This window comes from Eschrichtius robustus, chromosome 4, assembly GCF_028021215.1.
Source record: "Eschrichtius robustus isolate mEscRob2 chromosome 4, mEscRob2.pri, whole genome shotgun sequence".
In the NCBI taxonomy this organism is placed as follows: domain Eukaryota; kingdom Metazoa; phylum Chordata; class Mammalia; order Artiodactyla; family Eschrichtiidae; genus Eschrichtius; species Eschrichtius robustus.
In genome coordinates, this window is record NC_090827.1 from 150,500,577 (window position 1) to 150,521,515 (window position 20,939).

The window sequence follows — 20,939 nt, forward strand, 5'->3', positions numbered from 1 at the left end:
AATATTTTTTCATGTGCCTGTTGGCTATCTCTATGTCTTCTTTGGAGAAATGTCTATTTAGGTCTCTGCCCATTTTTTGATTGGGTTGTATATTTTTTTTTACATGAAGCTGTATGAGCTGTTTGCATATTTTGGAAATTAATCCCTTGTCGGTCTCGTCACTTGCAAATATTTTCTCCCATTCTGTAGGTTGTCTTTTCATTTTCTTCATGGTTTCCTTTGCTGTGCAAAAGCTTTTAATTCCATTAATCTAGGAAACAGACCCAGAAAAACACTGCTGTGATTTATGTCAAAGAGTATTCTGCCTATGTTTTCCTCTAGGAGTTTTATAGTATCTGGTCTTACATTTAGGTCTTCAATCCATTTTTAGTTTATTTTCGTATATGGTTTAGAGAATGTTCTAATTTCATTCTTTTACATTTAGCTGTCCAGTGTTCCCAGCACCACTTTATTGAAGAGACTGTCTTTCCTCCATTGTATAGTCTTGCCTCGTATGTTGTAGATTAATTGACCATAAGTGTGTGGGTTTATGTCTGGGCTTTCTATCCTGTTGCACTGATCCGTGTGTCAGTTTTTGTGCCAGTACCATACTGTTTTAATTAGTGTAGCTTTGTAGTAGAGTCTGAAGTCAGGGAGTGATTCTTCCAGCTCCATTCTTCTTTTTCAAGATTGTTTTGACTATTCAGGGTCTTTTGTGTTTCCACACAAATTAAAAAATTTTTTTGTTCCAGTTCTGTAAAAAATGCCACTGGTAATTTGATAGGGATTGCAATGAATCTGTAGATTGCCTTGGGGGTATGGTCATTTTAACAATATTGATTCTTCCAGTCCAAGATCACAGTATATCTTTCCATCTGTTTATGTTGTCTTCAATTTCTTTCATCAGTGTCTTATAGTTTTTGGAGTACAGGTCTTTTGCCTCCTTAGGTAGGTTTATTCCTAGGTTTTTTGTTTTTTGTTTTTGATGAGATGCTAAATGGGATTGTTTCCTTAATTTCTCTTTCTGGCATTTTATTGTTAGTGTGTATTAATTTTGTATATTAATTTTGTACCCAGCAACGTTACCAAATTCATTGATGAGCTCTTGTAGTTTTCTGGTGGCATCTTTAGGATTTTTTATGTGTAGTATCATCTGCAAACACTGACAGTTTTACTTCTTCCTTTCCAACTTGGATTCTTTTTATTTCTTTTTCTTCTCTGATTGCTGTGGTTATGACTTCCAAAACTATGTTGAATAAAAGTGGCGAGATTGGGCATCCTTGTCTTGTTCCTGATCTTAGATGGAATGCTTTCAACTTTTCACCACTGAGTATGATGTTAGCTGTGTGTTTGTCATATATAGCCCTTATTATGTTGAGGTATGTTCCCTCTACGCCCACTTTCTGGAGAGTTTTTATCATAAATGGATGTTGAATTTTTTCAAAAGCTTTTTCTGCATCTATTGAGATGATCATATGGTTTTTATTCTTCAATTTGTTGATGTGGTCTATCACATTGATTTGTGGATAGTGAAAAATCCTTGCATCCCTGGGATAAATCCTATTTGACTACATCTATGTTCGTCAATGATATTGGCCTATAATTTTCTTTTTTTGTGGTATCTTTGTCTGGTTTCAGTATCAAGGTGACAGTGGCCTCATAGAATGAGTTTGGAAGTGTTCCTTCCTCTGCAATTTTCTGGAATAGTTTCACAAGGCTAGGTGTTAACTCTTCTCTAAATGTTTGGTGGAATTCCCCTGTGAAGCCATCTGGTTCTGGACCTTTGTTTGTTGGGAGTTTTTAAATTACTGATTCAATTTCAATACTGATAATCGGTCTGTTCATATTTTCTATTTCTTCCTGGTTCAGAGCCTCAGACAATTTTTCTGAGGCTCTGAACCAGGAAGAAGTAGAAATCCCATTTTCCCCCTCACAACCAATGCAATTCATGAGACACTTTACCCACCATCCTCTTCTCAAAAAGACTTACACTCAGGGAGTATAAACCTAATTTTAAAACAGCTTAAGCCAAGGAAAACAGCAAACACCTGATGCAAGAAAACACACATTTCAAAGTGAACACTATAAAAGACGCCTGAATTATCCACCATTTGAGCAAGCTGGCTTCACTGCTGCCTCCCAGGAGCAAGATCCACGGAGGTGCAGGGGAGGGGAGGAGGTGGGGGCAGCAGGGGAGAGCAAGGAGGACACGACGGCCACTCCGAGAGAGCTACCTGCAAAGGTGGGGCTGCTGCCGTCTGACCTTGACTCAGAGTCATCCTCCCAGGCTGCTGCTTCTCCAAAGAGCACTTTCCCTAGGAAACGATGTAGCGAGAGTCCTTTTAAGCTTGCTAAAAGGACGAACTTTGAAAATCAAATAAATGTACATTCCAAGAGGAATATCGTAAGTATATTTAATTCCTGCTCTCAGTCCGTCATTATATATAAGTTCCTTTATACCTCTAGAGTGTGAAACACAAAAAATGCAGAGATATCATACTTAGAGTATTATTGAAGTCAATAAACCTATATGGAAAAAGAATTAAAAGCAATGATTCTCAATCTGTACTACAAAGTACTTTAATAATTAATATTTATTGACTTAGACTACTGTTAATGTTAAATAATTTATATTACTATTTAATCTTAAAAATGGTAAGTTATGGCTAGAACCAATTCTATTAGCCTTTGGAATATTCATGTCATATCTCCAATGGCACATCAAAACTTATATATAAAACTTTCATACCTAAAAGTCACTTTTATTTTATTATCTTTTAATCTGCTAGATTTCTATCATTGATAATCAGTACTCAAGTACTGTTATGATCTGTGAGAATGGAATATTTCATCTTTTGCAAAATCCTAAAAATACATTTTACAGTACATGGTTTCTAAATTATATTAATAAGAAAAAAAGAAAATAAAAGTCTTAACATGATTTAACTGGGATCATTAAATCATTTTGGTTATGTTACATATAAATGTCATTAAACGACACTATCAATATAATTACTGGTAAGTTCCAATTTCTAATTTCACTGCTCTTCAAAGATTAAGTCATAGGGGTGATAACTTCCGTAAATCTACACTGATGTGACATTAAAGCCCTCCCCCCCACGCCGGAAAAAAGCAAAGGATACTCAAAATCTAGATGAAACTAACACAGCAACTTGGCTTATCTACTAAATAACAGGGTCCTTTATTACAGAACAAGTGATTTACCTTGAGAAAGCAAATAACATTCCAACCTGTGAATTCAGAGTTAATGAAAGCAGTCTCTGTCTTTGGAAACAGTAGTTTGCAAATCTGTTCCAAGGAGTTCTCCCGAAGAGGGGGCAAGGGCCAAGCTGCTGCCAAGATGCCAGGCCACAGCCCCCAGCCCTCACCCTGATCTTACATCCAACAACAACAGCTCTGTTTTTCTCTCTCCTATGTACTGGCAGATTTCACTTGAAAAAAAGAATTCTGCAGCTATGACAGGAAACTGTGAAAACTGCAGCTCTAAATAAAAACAACAACAACAAAACACTGGAAAAACAAAAAAGAGATTGAGGACAAATCGCACGTCCCAGCCCCAAGAAAACAAAATACATCTCTACCAGTCAATGAGTCATCTTCTCATCATCATCAGCAAGAGTGACTGAGAAACAAACAAGGCAAGTGCCGGAGAAATCTAGTCACATGCCTGAAAATCTCTTCCTAGTCCAAGAATAGAAAGGCTAGCTTTTCCTAGAAGCCTTTCAGTTTTCAAGCAATCTCAGTGTTTTCACCAAAATCTCAAACTTGACTAACTATCCCACACTATGATGGCCCAAATATTATTAATTCTAAGTACTTCTAGGAAATGCTTAACTTAATCCAGTTAAGGCTAGAATATTATTCCTGTTAAGATCCCATTCAATACTACAAATAATATTAGGCATTAGGCTCTCAATTAAATACTCAACTCATGACACACAAAAAAGATTAGTATGTTGTATGTAAAAGATTAGTTGTTACACGTCAATTATACCTCAAAAAAAAAAAAAAAAGGTAGAAGTCTTTTAGAATTTCAAAATAGAAAACAACAGCAATTCTTTCCTATGGAAATCTAGACTGGAACAGAACATAATTGGTGCTATAAGTGATGACGTGTACCAAAGCTATCAGACCATGTCAGACACAATTCAATTAAATAAAAATAAACAAACTCTCAGAAACTTAGGTATGTACAAAGCTAAATATGTCTGAAAAATGACAACCAGGCCCAAATTCACCAAATAATTAACCAAACACTATTCCTAATACTACACAAAATTCATTGGGAAGATGAGTTACCTTTACAAACATAACATTCCCTAAAGCAGGAGAAGGCAAACTCCAGCTCGCCCAGTTCTGTAAAATAAAGTTGTACTGGAATGAAGTTGCACCCATTAGCTTAGTATTGTCTATGGCTGCCTTCCTGCCACAGGACAGAGTTGAATCATTGCAAAAGAGACAGTAAGTGCCACAGGCTAAAATGTGTACCACCTGGCCCTTTACAGAAAACATGTGCTGACCCCTGGCCTAAAGCATTAGAAATTTATGACAGGGAATTCTGTGGTGGTCCAGTGGTTAGGATACGGTGCTCTCATTGCCGGGGCCCCGGGTTTAATCTCTGGTCAGGGAACTAAAATCCCATAAGCCATGTGGTACAACCAAAAAAAAAAGAAAAAAAAAGAAATATATGACAAACCAATTCTGATACACAAGCAGCTTTTAAAACCCATCCTAGGGACTTCCCTGGTGGCACAGTGGTTAAGAATCCACCTGCTAATGCAGGGGACACGGGTTCAAGCCCTGGTCCGGGAAGATCCCACATGCCGCAGAGCAACGAAGCCCGTGTGCCACAACTACTGAGCCTGTGCTCTAGAGCCCGCGAGCCACAACTACTGAAGCCCGCGCACCTAGAGCCTGTGCTCCGCAACAAGAGAAGCCACCGCAATGAGAAGCCGGCTCGCTGCAACAAAGAGTAGCCCCCGCTCACCTCAACTAGAGAAAGCCCACGCCCAGCAACGAAGACCCAATGCAGCCATAAATTAATTAATTAATTAATTATTCTTTAAAAAGCCATCCTACAGGACTATTCAGGCCTGGTTATCAGATTCCAGCAACATTTATACATATAATCACCCTGTTGAGAAGAGTTATGGGCATAGCCAATTACATTACAGAAATACAGAAAAAGCAGTAAGATTCAAAATAAGAATCATTTCTGAAATAATCACCTTTTTGTTTTCTTGAAAGGACAGGGCTGCATGAAGAACCCCCTCCAGCTGTAAATCACAGAAAATGACAGATGAAAGTAAGGTAACAAGCCGCTAAAATCCAGAAGGAATTAGAAAATCTTTAAGCTTGATTCAACTTTAAAACTAGAAAATATGTGAACATATTTCTACAGGTGGTGCTTAACTACCATACTGTAACATGAAAACTGCATGTTACAATTTTAATTTCAACATGAAAATTATATTAACACTCAAATACACAGTTCTAAAGATATGACCTAAAATGCAAAAGAGCTCAAAGTGCATTTAAAAAGTCAAACTAAAAACATTAGAAATCTCGGATTATTTGGCCAACTAATAATTAAATACAAATTTTCATTAGAAACAATCATTAGAAATTAGTATTTCCAGCAATTATTTGTAAGGCATGCATTCCACAGAGAAAAGGATTGTTCAGTACAAAGGACAGTGGATAGGCAGATCAACATTTTCTACTCGTGGTTCAGGCAAACACTTGTGTTCAAACGAGGCAGCAGTCAGACTTCCCGCCAACCTTCCCTGGTCTGCAGATGCTGTGGGTAAAGGCCACACTGCACTAAAAAGACCCCATGAGCCGGGCCTAGTCAGCGCAGTCAGCAAAGGCTGCAGAAAGAAGCCTCCGCCGCTGTGCCAGACCCAGTTCTAGAGGCTGCGACTCAGGGACCGATCTCTTCCAGCTCCCCAGGGGCAACTCCACATTAGACTGGTAGGTCTACAGCAGCATCCTGTGGCGGGATTAGGGCCCAGTGCCCAAGAGCATGGGGAAGAAGAGCAGAGATGGGGCGGAGGAGGTGCCATGAGAAGAGGAACAGAAGGGGTTTTCTAGAATCAGGTGCGACAGCAAAAAGGGCCCAGAGGGCAGAAAAGGAGTCCAGAATTCCAGGAAGACTTGAAGACCCCACCTCTGGCAAAGGGACACAGGGTCTGGAAATCCCTTCCCGAATGCTTCCACTTCACGACAGATGAAATGCCGCGCGGAGGCAGCCGAGTCAGATGCAGGAGGTGGGCTTCACGTGCCGGCCTCACCCTGCCACCTAGCCTTCCCACCTCAGCCCTGCCCCGTCCACACAATAAGGACGACACCTGCATCGCAAGTCTCCTAAGGAACTGAGCTGTCCGTTGCTCAGCACAGCACCGGAGCAAGGGTCAGGAGAGGGGCCAATAACACTGCAGGGTGGACTCCAAGAGTCACCTTCCTAACGCCTTACCTATAAGCTCCACGATGCTTCCGCTACGACTTCGGCAACCGGGCTCATCCTTAGCGGCAGTGAGCTGCCCGATGCCGCCCGCTGTGGTCAGTGCTCGCAGGAGCTCAGGTGGAGGGGTTCTGAGGAGCTGCTGCAGGAGTTCCAGGGCCCCAGTCACAACATTGTGGTCTTGGTGCTGAGTATAATGCAAGGTCAATTCGTACACCTAGAAATAGAAACACCAGTGTTATTCCCATGCTTTTTAAAATGTGTCCTAGGTTTCAGGTTTTTGTTTTCTCTTACGCTGGGAAAATGTATGCCTTCATTTCACTCTCTAAAAACTTCTCTATCCCTTCTACCAGTGTGATCATAGCTTCCATGCTGTTTTCTAAAGTCCCAGGATTTTTTTCACTGTTACATTACCTCCTTAAAAGTCAATAGAGCACTTCCACAAAAGCAGAAGCATGCTAATGAAGAGCTCCAGCTCCCTAAACTGATGATTAGTAAAGGAGAGTAAAGCCCAAAATACACGGAGCGCACAGCTAGCCGAACACACACTTAATAAAGCAAGAAGTACTGTCATGAGCGCCACTGAGAAAGGGTTTCCAAAGCTTTTAAAGGCATTACATTAAACTTTATTAGTGCTTTTAATACTATATCACATTATATGAACATAGTGTATTTATCCTTTTTCCCTTCAATTAGAGGTGCCAGATAATATACAGAGTACCCAGCTAAACCTGAATTTCAGATAAACAAATAATTTTGTAGTGTAACTGTGTCCCATGCAATTTCAGGCATACTTACACCACAAGATTCCTGATGATTTATCTGAAATTCAAATAACTGGTACCCCCTATTTTTATTTGCTAAGTTGGGCAGCCTTACCTTTAATATCATAAAAGTTATGTATACGTTTTTTTAAAAAGACAGTATAGCAGTTTATAGAATAAAAAGTAAAAGTCTCAAAGGTGGCTACTTTGACTGACTTGTCTTTAGTTCTTCTGATGGTTACCTCCATAACTCTAGGTCACAGATCTGCAAACTACAGTCCACAGGCAATCTGGCCCTCCATCGGTTTTTGCACATAAAGTTTTACTGGAACACGGCTGTGTGTGTACTGTCTGTGGCTGCTTTCCTGCTACGGTGCTGGAGTTGAGTAGCTGGCCCATGAGCCCTGCTCTAGGTAATCAGCTCAGAAATCCGTGATTTCTGAGCCATCTACTCTGAGCAAAGAATCTCTTGACTTCTTACTATGTAAATGGGGGAAATGAGCACCCACATTCCCTCACCTCATCTGCCTCCTCCCAAATTCTGTTAGCAACCTGAGTGCTTTTATATTAAGGGTTACATTTATCTACTACGATGTAACTTTTAAAATCACATGTGCTTTGCCTAGATGTTGAGCATCTGTCATACAGAGCAAAGTCAGTCAGAAAGAGAAAAACACGTATTGCATATTAACGCATATATGTGGAATCTAGAAAAATGGTGCAGATGAACCTATCTGCAGGGCAGGAATAGAGACGCAGACATAGAGAACAGACATGTGGACACGGTGGGCAGGAAGGGGAGGGTGGGATGAATTGGGAGATTACTATTGACCTAAGTACACTACCATGTGTAAAACAGAGAGCTAGTGGGAACCTGCGGTATAGCACAGGGAGCTCAGCTCGGTGCTCTGTGATGACCTAGATGGGTGGGATGCGGGGGAGGGGAGGTCCAAGAGGGAGGGGATACAGGTATACGTATAGCTGATACACTTCGTTGTACAGCAGAAACTAACACGGCATTGTAAAGCAATTATACTCCAATAAAAAAAAAAAAAATCAGTACGTGTCTCATCATGTGTAAATTAACATCCTTCACTGCAAGGCCTATTAATGTGACTGGAACCAAAAAGAAAGAAGTATTTCATTATTACTAGTCCTGTGTCACTTGAAAGAGAATGTCCCAAGGATAACCGTTAAATGGATTCTCTTTTATCATAATCTCTTACTTGCTTAAAATTATTCAACCTTTTTATTTGTTTCATAATTGGATAACTTACTTTTATAAATCTTCCTGGTTTTTCCCTCCTTTTAACATACACACATGCCTTCCCTTTTTCCCAGCACTTAATCATAACATTGGCCACAGGCAGCTCCTTGGACTTCCTGTTTCTAATCTGAATGGCACACAGCACCAGTCATCTTAGAATTGCTTCTAACACATTCCTGGGTTAGGTGCTTTGTTTCTTGGATTTCAGGACTTCCTCTTTTTTTGTTATCTATTTCTCATTTTGCTGGAATACATCTTCAAATAATTTTTTCAAAAAGCATACATGAAAAAAATAAGTGCACATGAAAAGCAAACTGAATTCTTGCATATCTAAAAGTATCTATATTTTGCCCACACTTGCTTAACAGTTTAGCCAGGCTCAGGATTATTTTAAACTCTATTTAAATATAGCTAGCCAAGCTATTATTACATTAGCTGAGCTGAACTTCTTAATCAAAATACTTTAATTCAAAATGGCCATCAGTCAAAAGAAAATAGATTAGATACGTTTTAGAGACAATCTTACCTAGCTTGCTAATGCAACAAGGTGCCATGTTGTTTAACCATGTTGAAGAAACGTTAACTATTAAGAAAATCGGTAATTAATTAAGCACCACATCCCATACCCCTTCACTCTATCCTCCCAGGATTACTGCTCTCCTAGTTTAACACAGTTTTCAATATCCCTCCAGCCGCATCTTCCCCCAGCACCCCTACTGACCTGTGAGAAAGCCTGGAGACCTTTACAGGACCCAGCTCACCCTCACCTGCACACTCTCACTCTCTCACTCTGTGGACTTGGCAAAGGCTGTAGCTTCTGTCTATAAAACTCTCTTCTCCCAACTCCCTGTGTCTGGTCAAATCCTACTCACCCAAAAGCATCAGCTCGTAACAGCCTGCCCAGCATGCCTCCCTGACCTTGGTCATGCACACCCCCTGCCCCCACCACGTACTCTACAGTACCCTACACCCCCCGCCTTGCTATTTAGTGACTGTTTGCTTGCTTCCCCCGCTAGACCAATGGTCTCCAAGCTTGACTAAGCAGCCTTTTTTTAAATATAAATCAGAAAAAAATTCTGAGCATGCAACTCCAATAATATTTATTTTAAAATATTGTACAGGTACTACCGAACTCAGATATTATGTATGTTATAAAATATGCACCAAATCTGACAAGTCTCTAGCTCCAGTTATTGGTTTACAGGAAATACAGACAACAAAGAAACATGCTAATTTACACAACGGAGAGTCAAGTAATAAAAAATCAGATTGCCGGGAGTTCCACAGGACAATCTGTTTCTTCAAAAAATGAACTCTAAGGGGAAAATGGGGACAGAAGGCAACCATCAGATCAAAGAGAATCACAATCCTCATCAACCAATCTTATTTGGATACTGGTTCCAAAGAGCGGAAGAACAAACTGACAGGGGATACGTGGGTATCTGATGTTAAGAAAGTGTTCTTTTTTTTAGGTATGACAAGGGCATTGTCATTAAAATTTTTAAAAAAGAGTCCTCGTCTATAGGGACACATGAAATAGTTGTAGATAAAATAATAAGATGGTTGGGGTTTGCTTCGAGCAGGTCTACGTAAACAGTACCCTCGGTGACCTTGTAAAGGGACGCCTTCATTTTTACCTGACATCACTACCACACACAGGGCGAGTAGCCGGGGTCATGACCTAGGATCTGAACCACGGGGTCCGGCTCCAGAGTCCACGCTCTTAAGCCTTGGCTCTGCCACTTCTCTTCCAAATTAGTTGAGTCTCTGAATGTTGGTCACGGGCGCACAAGCACTAGAGTAAAGCACGGGGCGCCTACCTGGACAAGCTGCTCCGTCGAGGGAGAGACCTCCATCTCTTTCCGTGTCACCCCAAAGCTGCCTTTCAGGCTCGTGTCCTTGACCTGCTGCTGCAGCAAGGGCACCAAATACCTCAGTGTGAGCAGCACTCCGAGAATCAGGAGGGTGGAGTGTTCCTCCTCCACAGGAACCAGCAAACCTACAAAGGCAGCAACAAGATTCTGTCACATCGGGTTCGCTGCTGGGAGACTCGTGGCTTCCTTTTGTTAACAGGAAGAGATCCAAAGCAGAACCCTATCATGAGGCTGGCAGGGAGGGATACAGATGGCACAAACATTACGGGAAAAAATACACAGTGTATCTCAGCGAGCGGCCAAAATCCAGGAGTGGCTCTACGGGGTAACATTTAAAGCCTCAGCTCAGCGAGGCCCTGCACAGTGAGTGAGTTTCACTGCCTCTGAAAGCCAGGCAGCTCTTTCACTTCGACTGTCTGCGTGCTCCCGGCAGCACCTGCCAGCATGGATTTCCACAATTGCCCCCAGTGGAGGAGAAACCTTCACCAGGCCTACACCCGTCCAGAGAGCACCTGTGAAGGCCCCTCACGGGGACCTGAGCCTCAGTTTCCGGCCGCGGGGACTCCCTGCCCTCAGGGCCTCTGCAGAGGTGGTGCAGCGTGCTGCCCAGAGGGCCAGGCCCGGGAAGGCTCCCGCCCACCGCCCCGCCAGCTGTCCGAGGGCCCGGCCGCATCCGCACCGCTGCACCGAGGAGGAGGAGCCTTCTCCGAACCCTCACCCAGACCCCACGGGGGCTCGTTCACATCTACCAGCCGGCCAGGGCTAAAGGGCCCGGTCCAGAAGCTGAGGGGCTGCCTGATTTTAAAGAATTTCAAAGGCCTGTCTCAAGTAAACACTAGTGACCAACCCCCCACGGGGAGAATCACTAGCAGGCCTGCGCCTCACCTAAGAGCACGCTGAGCAGCCAGCTGTAAAAGTACTGCGTCCTCCTGGAGTGCTGGCAGATGCTCACCGCCGAGCCGGCCGCTGTCCGCCGCACGGTAGGAGAGCTGGACTTCAGATTCGCTATGAAAGCCTTTAACAGAACCTGTGGAAGCAAAGTCCAAGTAGACAGAAGACGAAGCTCCTGTGAAACTCATCATGGGCTTCCCTGGCGCAGTGGTTAAGGATCCGCCTGCCAGTGCAAGGGACACGGGTTCGAGCCCTGGTCCGGGAAGATCCCACATGCCCCGGAGCAACTCAGCCCGTGCGCCACAACTACTGAGCCTGCGCTCTAGAGTCCGTGTGCCACAACTACTGAGCCCGCGTGCTGCAACTACTGAAGCCTGCGTGCCTAGAGCCCGTGCTCCGTAACAAGAGAAGCCACTGCAATGAGAAGCCCGCACACCGCAACGAAGAGTAGCCCCTGCTCGCTGCAACTAGAGGAAGCCAGCACACGGCAACAAAGACCCAACGCAGCCAAAAATGAATAAAATAAAATAAATAAATTTATTTTAAAAAAAAGAAAAAGAAACCATCATGAATTTCAAAAAGCATAACTTGCTCCAAATTCTTGCAGAGTATAAAGTATTAACAATTTGAGACCTTCCTAGAGCTGAACGGAAGCACCCCAAATCTGGGATATTTCAGAGCAGTCTGCAAATATGTAGTCAATTTATTTCCTTATAAACTGAGTAGGGACTTGCTCAGCATCTACGTCCCTACATGAGAGTGAAAGCCTTCACTTCTAGAAAAGGTGTCCCCACAATAGTTGGGGCCAGGGTCAGCGAATAACACTATGTAAAATAAATTCAGTAAAAAAAAAAAAAAAAGAAAAAAACACAGCAAATAATGAAGTCCAGGAGAAGGGTGCTAGCCAATCACAGCAAGGTCCCAGCCTAAACGACGGCTTGTAAACGTGCTGCTAATGCCACCAAGAGACAGTCTCAGGTCTGGAAAACGTGTGCAACGTAACTGAGCTGAGACCACACACTCCTCACAGCTATTTTCCTAAGAAATCAGAGAATAAGACTTGTTACCGTGCCTCCAAGAAAACCCAAAGGAGGGGTGCTATAATTCTAGGGGTGCTATAGTGCTAACGACGACCATTTAGTCTTCACAAAAATATCCAAAGAATGAACGGGGGTGACCACCCAGCTGCAGGAGTTTGGTGCCTATGTTACTCAAGACCGTCTATTTCCCATCATTCTAAACTATGCTCTGAGCAACGATTTGGCCCAGTTACTGTTGGGCACGTATGGGGCCTCGCTGAGCAAGCCAGGGACACAACTGGGGCCCTACCATCGGCAAAAGGGCAGCTAATTAACAGACTGGCATCTGACTTAAACAAGCTTCTCCCTAACTGCGTGTTGGCATAAACTGGTTCTCAGAGGCTCGTCAACGCTCAGTGAATTCACAGATTAGACCTCTGGAACCAGAGAGGTGGAGGACCAGACCCCCGGCCACAGGACACCCCTAGTAGATTGTGGCCTCCAGTTTCTCCCCAGAGACAATATCCGGAGAAACCACTCAACTTATCTCTGACACACTTTTTTAGCTTCAAGGAAAGATACATTTTAAAGAACTCCTTTGAATGAGAACATACACACACACACACACACACACACACATCACTGAAACGGTAAATAATCATCCTATGTTAGTCCAAACTTCTAAGCAGAATGAAAGCTAAACATTACTATGAAGAGTCAGCCCATGGTGAACTTAAAGTTTGGAATAATAGTAAAATGGAATGAGAGCCCGAGGGGGCTTTCTTGGGTCCAAGTCCCACAGTCCCGAGAATGCCCTGTAGAAGGCTGCTGGCCGGAGGTTACCTAGACCATCCTTAAAAGCTCTTCTCATAAGAGGAGGAAGTGCGCTAGACTACAGGGCAGATAGCTCCACTTTTCTAAACATAGGCAGGACATATACTTAAGAGTACTTCATTCCGCTTTAGAGTCAAGAGTACCTCAGGGAGTGGAAATGGCAATTAAACCGAACTGTGACTCCAGAACACTCAGCAGATGGCTAAACTTATAATGACCAAAATTCCAATTCTGTGAGGACAGGGAGCTGCCGGAACTCGCACACACCACGGATGAGGTGTAAGCTCGTGCAGCCACTTAGCAAAGCTGTTGGGAGGCATCTACCGAAGGTGACATACACACACCCCACAATCTCCGTTTCTAGCTATCACAACCTGTGCTCCAAGAGACACGTATAAGGACAGGCACAGCAGCAACGCTCGCGACAGTCAACACTACAAACGACCCAAGGTCCAGCTGAAGTAAAATGATGAGCTGCAGCACATTCACCACTCATCACGAGGGAACACTACACAGCTCTGAAAAACCGCGGGATCTACTGACACACGCAGTGACGTGGGAGAATCTCACGAGCTTAGTGCTGAGCAAAAGAAACCAGACGAAAAGAACACATACTGTATGGTCCTACATATTTACAATTTAAAAACAGATCCTCTGGCATTAGAAGCCAGGCCAGTGATCAGCCCTGTGGAGGAAGGAGGGAGTAGTGATAGGAAGATGGTGCGGAGTCTCCTGGGTGCCGGTAATACTCCGTATGTCCAGACCTAGGCAGTGGCCGCAAGGGCAGATTCGCTTTGTGACCACTCATCAAGGAGTACACGTATGACTTACATGCCTCTTGTATGTACATTACACACCAGTCAAATAAAAGGCTCGGGAGTCTCAATATTTAACAGGCAACCCTGAGAATAACACAGCAGGGCCCCTGTTAGGAAACTTCTGATCAAACATGCTGTACTGGACATGTGAACCTCTACTCCCCAGACACCCCACCAGAATCACATGTACAAGGTTTAAAAAGCATAAACTTATAAAGACAAAAAGAACAGAACAGGGACAAGGGCAGACTACAGGCATTCGCAAATTTTGGAAGCTAGAAAGTAAACAAGTGGTTAACTGACTGATATTTGCAGCCCTCAGGCAGAAGTTCCCACGCAAGCCTTTTTGGGAGCTGGGGAGAAGGACTGAAAGCCACCAACCAAAGGCAAGCTCACTCAAGCCACAGGAATCCAAGAAAAGCTCAGGCTTAGGAGTACCAGAGACACCTGAAAGCGGCGTGGATGTGGGGACGAAACAGCTGCTCATCTAACAGCTCCTTGGGCAAACTGCCAAGCCCCTCTCCCACCCAGGCAGCCCGGGATGTGGTCTTCACTGCCCCATCTCCCGCAGGGACAGGGAATCCCCAGAGATGCTGCCACAGCTGAGGACAGACACGAGGCACAGACAGAACACAGAAATTAAGAAGAAGTCTGCATTCTGACCAGTGAGACTGTCAGCACCCTTCCATCCGAGGGTCCCGGGACAAATGCAGCTGGGCTGACGCCTCCAAGCAGGAGAATGAGGGATTTTCCTTTAGAGATACTGACTGGTCCAAGAGGAAGAGACTTACTGACATTTAAGGACCCACGGTGGAAAAGCAGGTTCACCACCCATTACCTGAGGAGGTCCACCTGGGGACAAAGCTTGCCACACACTTGCTTCCAATAAGCTTTTTAAGGGGCTCGCTCAAATCTATGCGGACAACTGCTGACATAAAAGAGAAAGACAGGAAATAGAACAGAGGAAGTCAGAAGAAACACACAATGTGGAGGTCAAAGGAAGTTGTCAAGAAACTATAACCAATATCCTCAGAAAGATTAAGAGAGGGTACTCGTGAAACAAGAAGAGGGTGCCAGGAAACATGAACGTTCTGAAGAGGAGAAAGCTCTTAGAAATTAGTAACACAGCAGGAACAAAAATTCCAGGGAAGAGTTTAGGGTGGACATCTCCTAGAAAAGTACAGAAAAAAGAAATGGAAAATAGAAACAAAAGATAACACAGGGACTTCCCTGGTGGCGCAGTGGTTAAGAATCCGCCTGCCAATGCAGAGGACACGGGTTCGAGCCCTGGTCCAGGAAGATCCCACATGCCGCGGAGCAACTAAGCCCGTGCACCACAACTACTGAGCCTGCGCTCTAGAGCCCGCGAGCCACAACTACTGAGCCCGCGTGCCGCAACTACTGAAGCCCGCGCGCCTAGAGCCCGTGCTCCGCAACAAGAGAAGCCACCGCAATGAGAAGCCCGCGCACCACAACGAAGAGTAGGCCCCGCTCGCCGCAACTAGAGAAAGCCCGTGTGCAGCAACGAAGACCCAACGCAGCCAAAATAAATAAATAAATAAATAAATTTATTAAAAAAAAAAAAAAAAAAAGATAATACAAATGTGCATCAGTCCAGGAGGGCCAACAGCTAACTAACAAATTTCAGAAAGACAGCACAGAGAAAATAAAGGGGGGAAATTGTCAGAGAAATATAAGGACATTTCCCAGAACTGAAGGCTAGAAGGTTCCAAATTAAAAGGTCTGTCAAGGACCCAGCACTCCCCCCTACACAAAACAGTAAAAACCTTCTAGAGAAGGACACATTCAGAGGCTAAGAGATCAGGTCATTTGACTTCTCGGATGCCCCGCTGGAGACAACGAGACAAAGGGGCAAAGCCTGTACATTCCTAAGGGAAGACGATTTCTACCCCAGAACTCTACGCCCAGCCAAGTGTGAGGGAGGAATCAAGGCATTTTCACGAATGCAGAATCTCAAACGATTTACTTGCCAGTCATCCTTCCTCAGGAAGCCCCCTCTCCAGGAGTAAGCCTAGAGAGACAAAGACATGGCAGCCAGGAATCAGGCATCGGACAGGGGAGCCAAGACATGACTGTGCGACAGACCTAAGGGGTGCCCTGACCAGGCTGGAGCAGCGGCTGCGGAGCCCAAGACGACTCCAGCGGAGGAAACGGGTCCAGGAAACTACCCATCACGCGCACAACTGAATGGAGACACACGGCGCCGGTGGGAGATGTGAGAAGACGGAAATTGCCAAAGATGATATAATAAGCAAATGAAAAAGAGGCAATCACTGACTCCAGAAATACCGAAAAGTTATACAAAGAAACATAACCACGGCACAGAACATAACTAGCTGTGACGATTTACTTAGGCATAATAATGTACACACTGAATACTGATATAACTGTAGTAAAAAGAGGGAAGAAGGGTTAGAGCTGAATTCATCTTTTCCATTGTAAAAAATTTAAAAATCCAAAACCAGCAGTATAAGCAAGTTATTTAGAAATGTGGAGGGAAACACCAAGAAAAACACTAACACAGGACTGACCCACTAAAAGGAGGAAGTCAAGAATCTGTAATCCTCAGACCATGTGACAGGGTCATGATTTCTGGACATTACAGACAAAACACTTAAAGAGGGTTTGAAGGTTGCTGGTTGGGGCAAAAAACAAACAGGAAGTGAAGTGGTCCCCGACGGCCGCAGGGGACTCGTACGCACGAGGCATCATCGGTGAGCTTTCTCCTGCCTGCAGTCCAGGGACAGCGGCCTTTCTTCAGCCAGGCTAAGCAGTCAATCTTACACCCCAAAACCAGTCTGCTCTGGCAAAATGCCTTTTGATTTTGCATCTATAAACCATCTCCTTATTCCTCTTTTCACCCCACAATAAGAAAGCAGAAGTGGAAATAAACTCTCAGTGTGCCTCCAAAGAGCTCAAAAGATTTTAATCTAAATTATGAAGCACAGCCTAACTCGAGAAGTACTCTCAAATGCCTGCCTGTGCAAAAGCCCAACTCCCACGCTTGTGACTTGAAGCAGCAATCATACCTTAATTTCATTGTCGTTTGCAAAATTGCCGAAAGAAGCCATAATCTTAGGGACAGCTGCAGCCAAGGTCTCCTGGACAGACTCTTCGGGTCTCTTGCTTGTGCGCGTCAGGCAAGGCAAAAGGTTTACCAAGTAAGGCCTGCACATGTGAGAGGGACACTAATTACTCATCCAGGGCCTACCTTAATGAGAAACACAAGCGATGACTTCAGTGTCTGTTAGGGAAAAACCAGTTTTTACATGCAGAAGAGTCCTTCCTGGAAGGTAAACAAACCTCTGCTAGAAGACTAACGGCAGATGAAGCCCGAATGCTGGGAGGCTCTCATCCTTCGTTTCTCCTCTAGTCACACACGACTCTCAAAAGCTTGTTTTAAAAATTCTTTGCAGTAAATTATAATAGTTATTAAAATAATCAGATTTTAAATTAGAAACTAACAGATAATATAAGAAAACACCATTTAAAAAATAAATTAAGAAATAAGAATAAAGCTTTCTTGAAAAGGGAGCATTACAAAATTTTTTCTAAGCACTGAAACTGAATAAGGCCTTAGAGAGAAGCCTGGCCCTCTACAGAGAAGTAGCAGACCATGCAGGACTGGAGAGGAGCAGTCACAGGACAGGTAAGTTGAAGCCACAGGACAAGCACCTGGTGGCGGCGGCGGCGTCCTCTAGTGGCAGAGACGGGCAGCAAGCAGGTGTACCCCTGGGACTGTACAGGGAGGGAGGCGGGCGCCTCTAAGGAGATGACCCAAGGGAAAACAAACCAGACATCAGAAGGAAGACATGCCCAACTTTTCAAAGAAGTCAAGCCAATGAGTCAACGGAGCATCTGAGGTGACAGGGGCCACTGGGGGCCAGATCTCCCTGGGCCTTGGTAAGGAGTCTGGATTTATATGAACAGCTCTGGGAAATGAGTAAAGAGTTTAAGTAAAGGAATGACATGATCCAATCATATTTTTTAAGGTCACTTTGGCTTCTATGTGGAGAACTGGGGATATGTTGCTTCAGAAATATAACAAAGTTTTCAAAATAAGGATAGTAAAAGAAAAAGGTTATATAAAAAGAAATTTCCTTAGTGACTGTATGTCCGCAATCATGTAAGACTCTTATTACAGTCAGGCTCAGTGGAATAGATCACTGTTTCGTATTAAAAGAGAGGGTTTCTGCCACTCCACCAGTTCCTCGGGGACAAGCCCAGGGCTCCATGGATGTCAGCACGTCTTGCCAGTGAAGGAGAGAAGGAAGGAGTTGAAAACTGTGGCCCTTCTTTTGTTTTTCAATCCATTAAGATACAACTGGTTCAATCAGTCAAAACTTTATTCACAGTTTAACACTCATATTTTTAACCCACATAATAGACAAAGGCATAGTTTTCTATAATCCCTACAGTAAGCAACAATGAGATGGTACTCAACCTTCAACCACCTGGCAAGTATCTTTTCGGCAAGTACCACATGCAGACGCCGTTATCAGTGTTGGGCTGCAGCAGGGACCAGACAGGGATGCCCCCACTGTCCTGAGACGTACATCTCCTACAGCTCTCAGCGGAGGGTGGGATAGAAAACGAACAAGCACGCTGATGAAGTGTGCAACAGTATTCCTGAGAGCCGTAAGTTTTACGCAGGAAAAGGATCAGGACAACCTGTACTGCAGCCAGAGAGGCAGAAGTGGGCAGCTTCAGACAGAGTGGACAGGGAAGACCTTTAGAGAAATGACATTTGAGCCAACATGGCAAGAATCCACCAGAGCTGGCCCCCCATCCAAAATAATAATAATAGTAATAACCCAGAGTGTTCACTTTACCTGCATTTCTGAGGCCGAACGAGGTGAGCCAGCTCGGCAAACCTCCACAGGGCAGCGCGCAGGCTCCGAGGAGCGCCGTTCTGAGGGATTTAAGAAGCAGCGTGTTACATTTAAGAGTCGCGGACACGAGTCACCAAGAGGACTTCGAATAAACAACAGCATTTTTTTCATTGCTAATTTCTATTTTTGGAGAAAAAGCCATTTAAATGTGTAACTACGTTCGAAATTTTAAGGTCTAATGGGATGCAGTTATAAAGATATTTTTTAAAACTACCATTTTAATTCCCATCCCATCTAATAAATAACGAGGAGCAACCTTTTGAAGAAAAGTGAAACAATAAAGTCTGCTTTACCAAACAGCATTTATTTCCTTATCAAATAAAAGATAAAATTTCACATACACTGCTCAATACAGTGAATCAGTAGCACTTTTTCAACAATGGAAAACAAAAGCCTACCTTTTTAATTTCCTTATAGAGTTCTAACTGTAACCTCGGAAGATTAGAATCCATCAAAGCCTACAACAAAATACAAGAGATTTGTTCACGGAAGACACATTCTACTAGCAACTCTAAAGAAAGCTAAAAGGCAACTAAAATTTCAATTTTGGGGCAAAGTAGAATATAATAGCAACTAAACTAAGAACCTATCCTTTAAGAAAGAAGCATACGTACGCAGGAAGTTACCAAACAGACTAGGTACAGGTCACTCACTTTAATTTTTAAAATGGAAGGAAAAAATTTAACTTTCATTACAATCAAATACTACACAATACCAAAATTAAACGGTACATAGTTCAAACTCATTCTAAAGCTCTTACGGTCAATTAGAGCACATTCTGTTGGACGATCCAACATTAGCAATGCCCTGGAGTCTGCAGGGCCAGCAGCGCGGTGGGGGGACGTCCCAGATCAGGGCCCCTCGCTCTGGCGTGGGAACACCCCTCTCCACGCAGGGGCCCAAGTCCTCTCCAAAGGTCTGGTCCGCCAGTGAGGCATGGTGCTCCCCAGCGAGCAGCAACGCTCCGAACCTGCGGGAACCGCAGGCTCCTCAGAGCCATTTCTTGACCCTTCTGCTCACTTATGGGCCAAGCCAAAAAATGGCCACACAGCCAATTTCAACCCAGTGAGAATGGCTGATGGCAACCACCGCCAGTGACACAAAGTCCACGTTGGAGACGGCTTCTCAAGACAGAAAGGAGAGACTTCTGTGCCCTGCTCTCAGCCATGGGAACCTCTCTTCCAAAACAGTATTGCCAATGTCTCGTCCACAAGAAGAGCAGAAAGACGTAACCAAGCCTCCATGGAAAAGCCCTCCTCCTTTCCTAAGATGTACAGCATGTGATGTCTATAAACCAAGCTGGTCTTAGTAAAACTCACAGAGGTTCAGCAAGCTTGAGAATCAAAACAGGGTCACTTTCTGGGAGGTTCCAAATAATGCCTCAGAAATTTTGAAATCCTAATTCTGCTGTTTCAGTGTGTACTAAAATTCCTTAAATGAGCACACCAAAATGGACAAACATATATTAAAGCACTACTTTGCCAATAAAACCAGAAGGCATATCAAAGTTTTGTTTTACTTTATAAATGTTTTATAAACTAATATCAAACCTATTTTATTACAGGAGGAAAGTAAACCTCAAGCCCCTGGAACAGCACTGAACGGGCCCTCACAGTCATGGGTGACGGTAAGATGCCATCTGACCCCTCCCTGCTCCTGACCCCACCTTCACACTGAGATGAACACACACGGCAGCCAAGTCCAGCCCATGACGGCCCCCTGTGCCTCACAGGCCGCCCTGGTTCAAGGCCCCCACCTCTCCTCCCCGGGTTACCCAGCCTCCCGCAGGGATTCTGGGTGCACGGTCTTTCTCCACTCCACGGCAGGCTACATGGCATCCGCAGGCTACTCTTCCTAAATAAAGCACTCCTCTGACCAGGTTAAAGACCTTCACGCGCTCTTCCTTTCCTTCATCCTCTACCAAATGAAGTACAAACCCCTTGAAAGGATCCTCAACACCTCCCATTCTCTGCTAGCACACACGTTCACCCTCCTAGGTGGCTCTGCAGGGGTTAAGAGGGTCCTGATCTCCTCACTCACCTAACAGCCACCACCTCCAGGAAGCCTTCTCTGCCTCACCAGACGGAAATCACCTC

At 44.1% G+C, this 20,939-nt stretch overlaps 1 protein-coding gene across 5 annotated transcripts in view; it reads right to left on the minus strand.

The window, feature by feature from the left end:
• Positions 1-20,939, minus strand: part of HTT (huntingtin) — a 146,243-nt gene that overhangs the window by 90,731 nt on the left and 34,573 nt on the right. For 4 of the 5 annotated variants that reach the window (XM_068543520.1, XM_068543519.1, XM_068543517.1 and 1 more), the window contains exons 4-11: positions 19,242-19,301; positions 18,784-18,863; positions 16,981-17,119; positions 11,254-11,395; positions 10,315-10,493; positions 6,476-6,680; positions 5,229-5,276; positions 2,214-2,294 (exon numbers count right to left, since the gene is read on the minus strand). In XM_068543520.1, coding sequence (XP_068399621.1) covers positions 2,214-2,294; positions 5,229-5,276; positions 6,476-6,680; positions 10,315-10,493; positions 11,254-11,395; positions 16,981-17,119; positions 18,784-18,863; positions 19,242-19,301 — 934 coding nt within the window. The remainder of the gene's footprint in view (positions 1-2,213; positions 2,295-5,228; positions 5,277-6,475; positions 6,681-10,314; positions 10,494-11,253; positions 11,396-16,980; positions 17,120-18,783; positions 18,864-19,241; positions 19,302-20,939) is intronic. The other variant, XM_068543518.1, reaches the window with a different exon arrangement.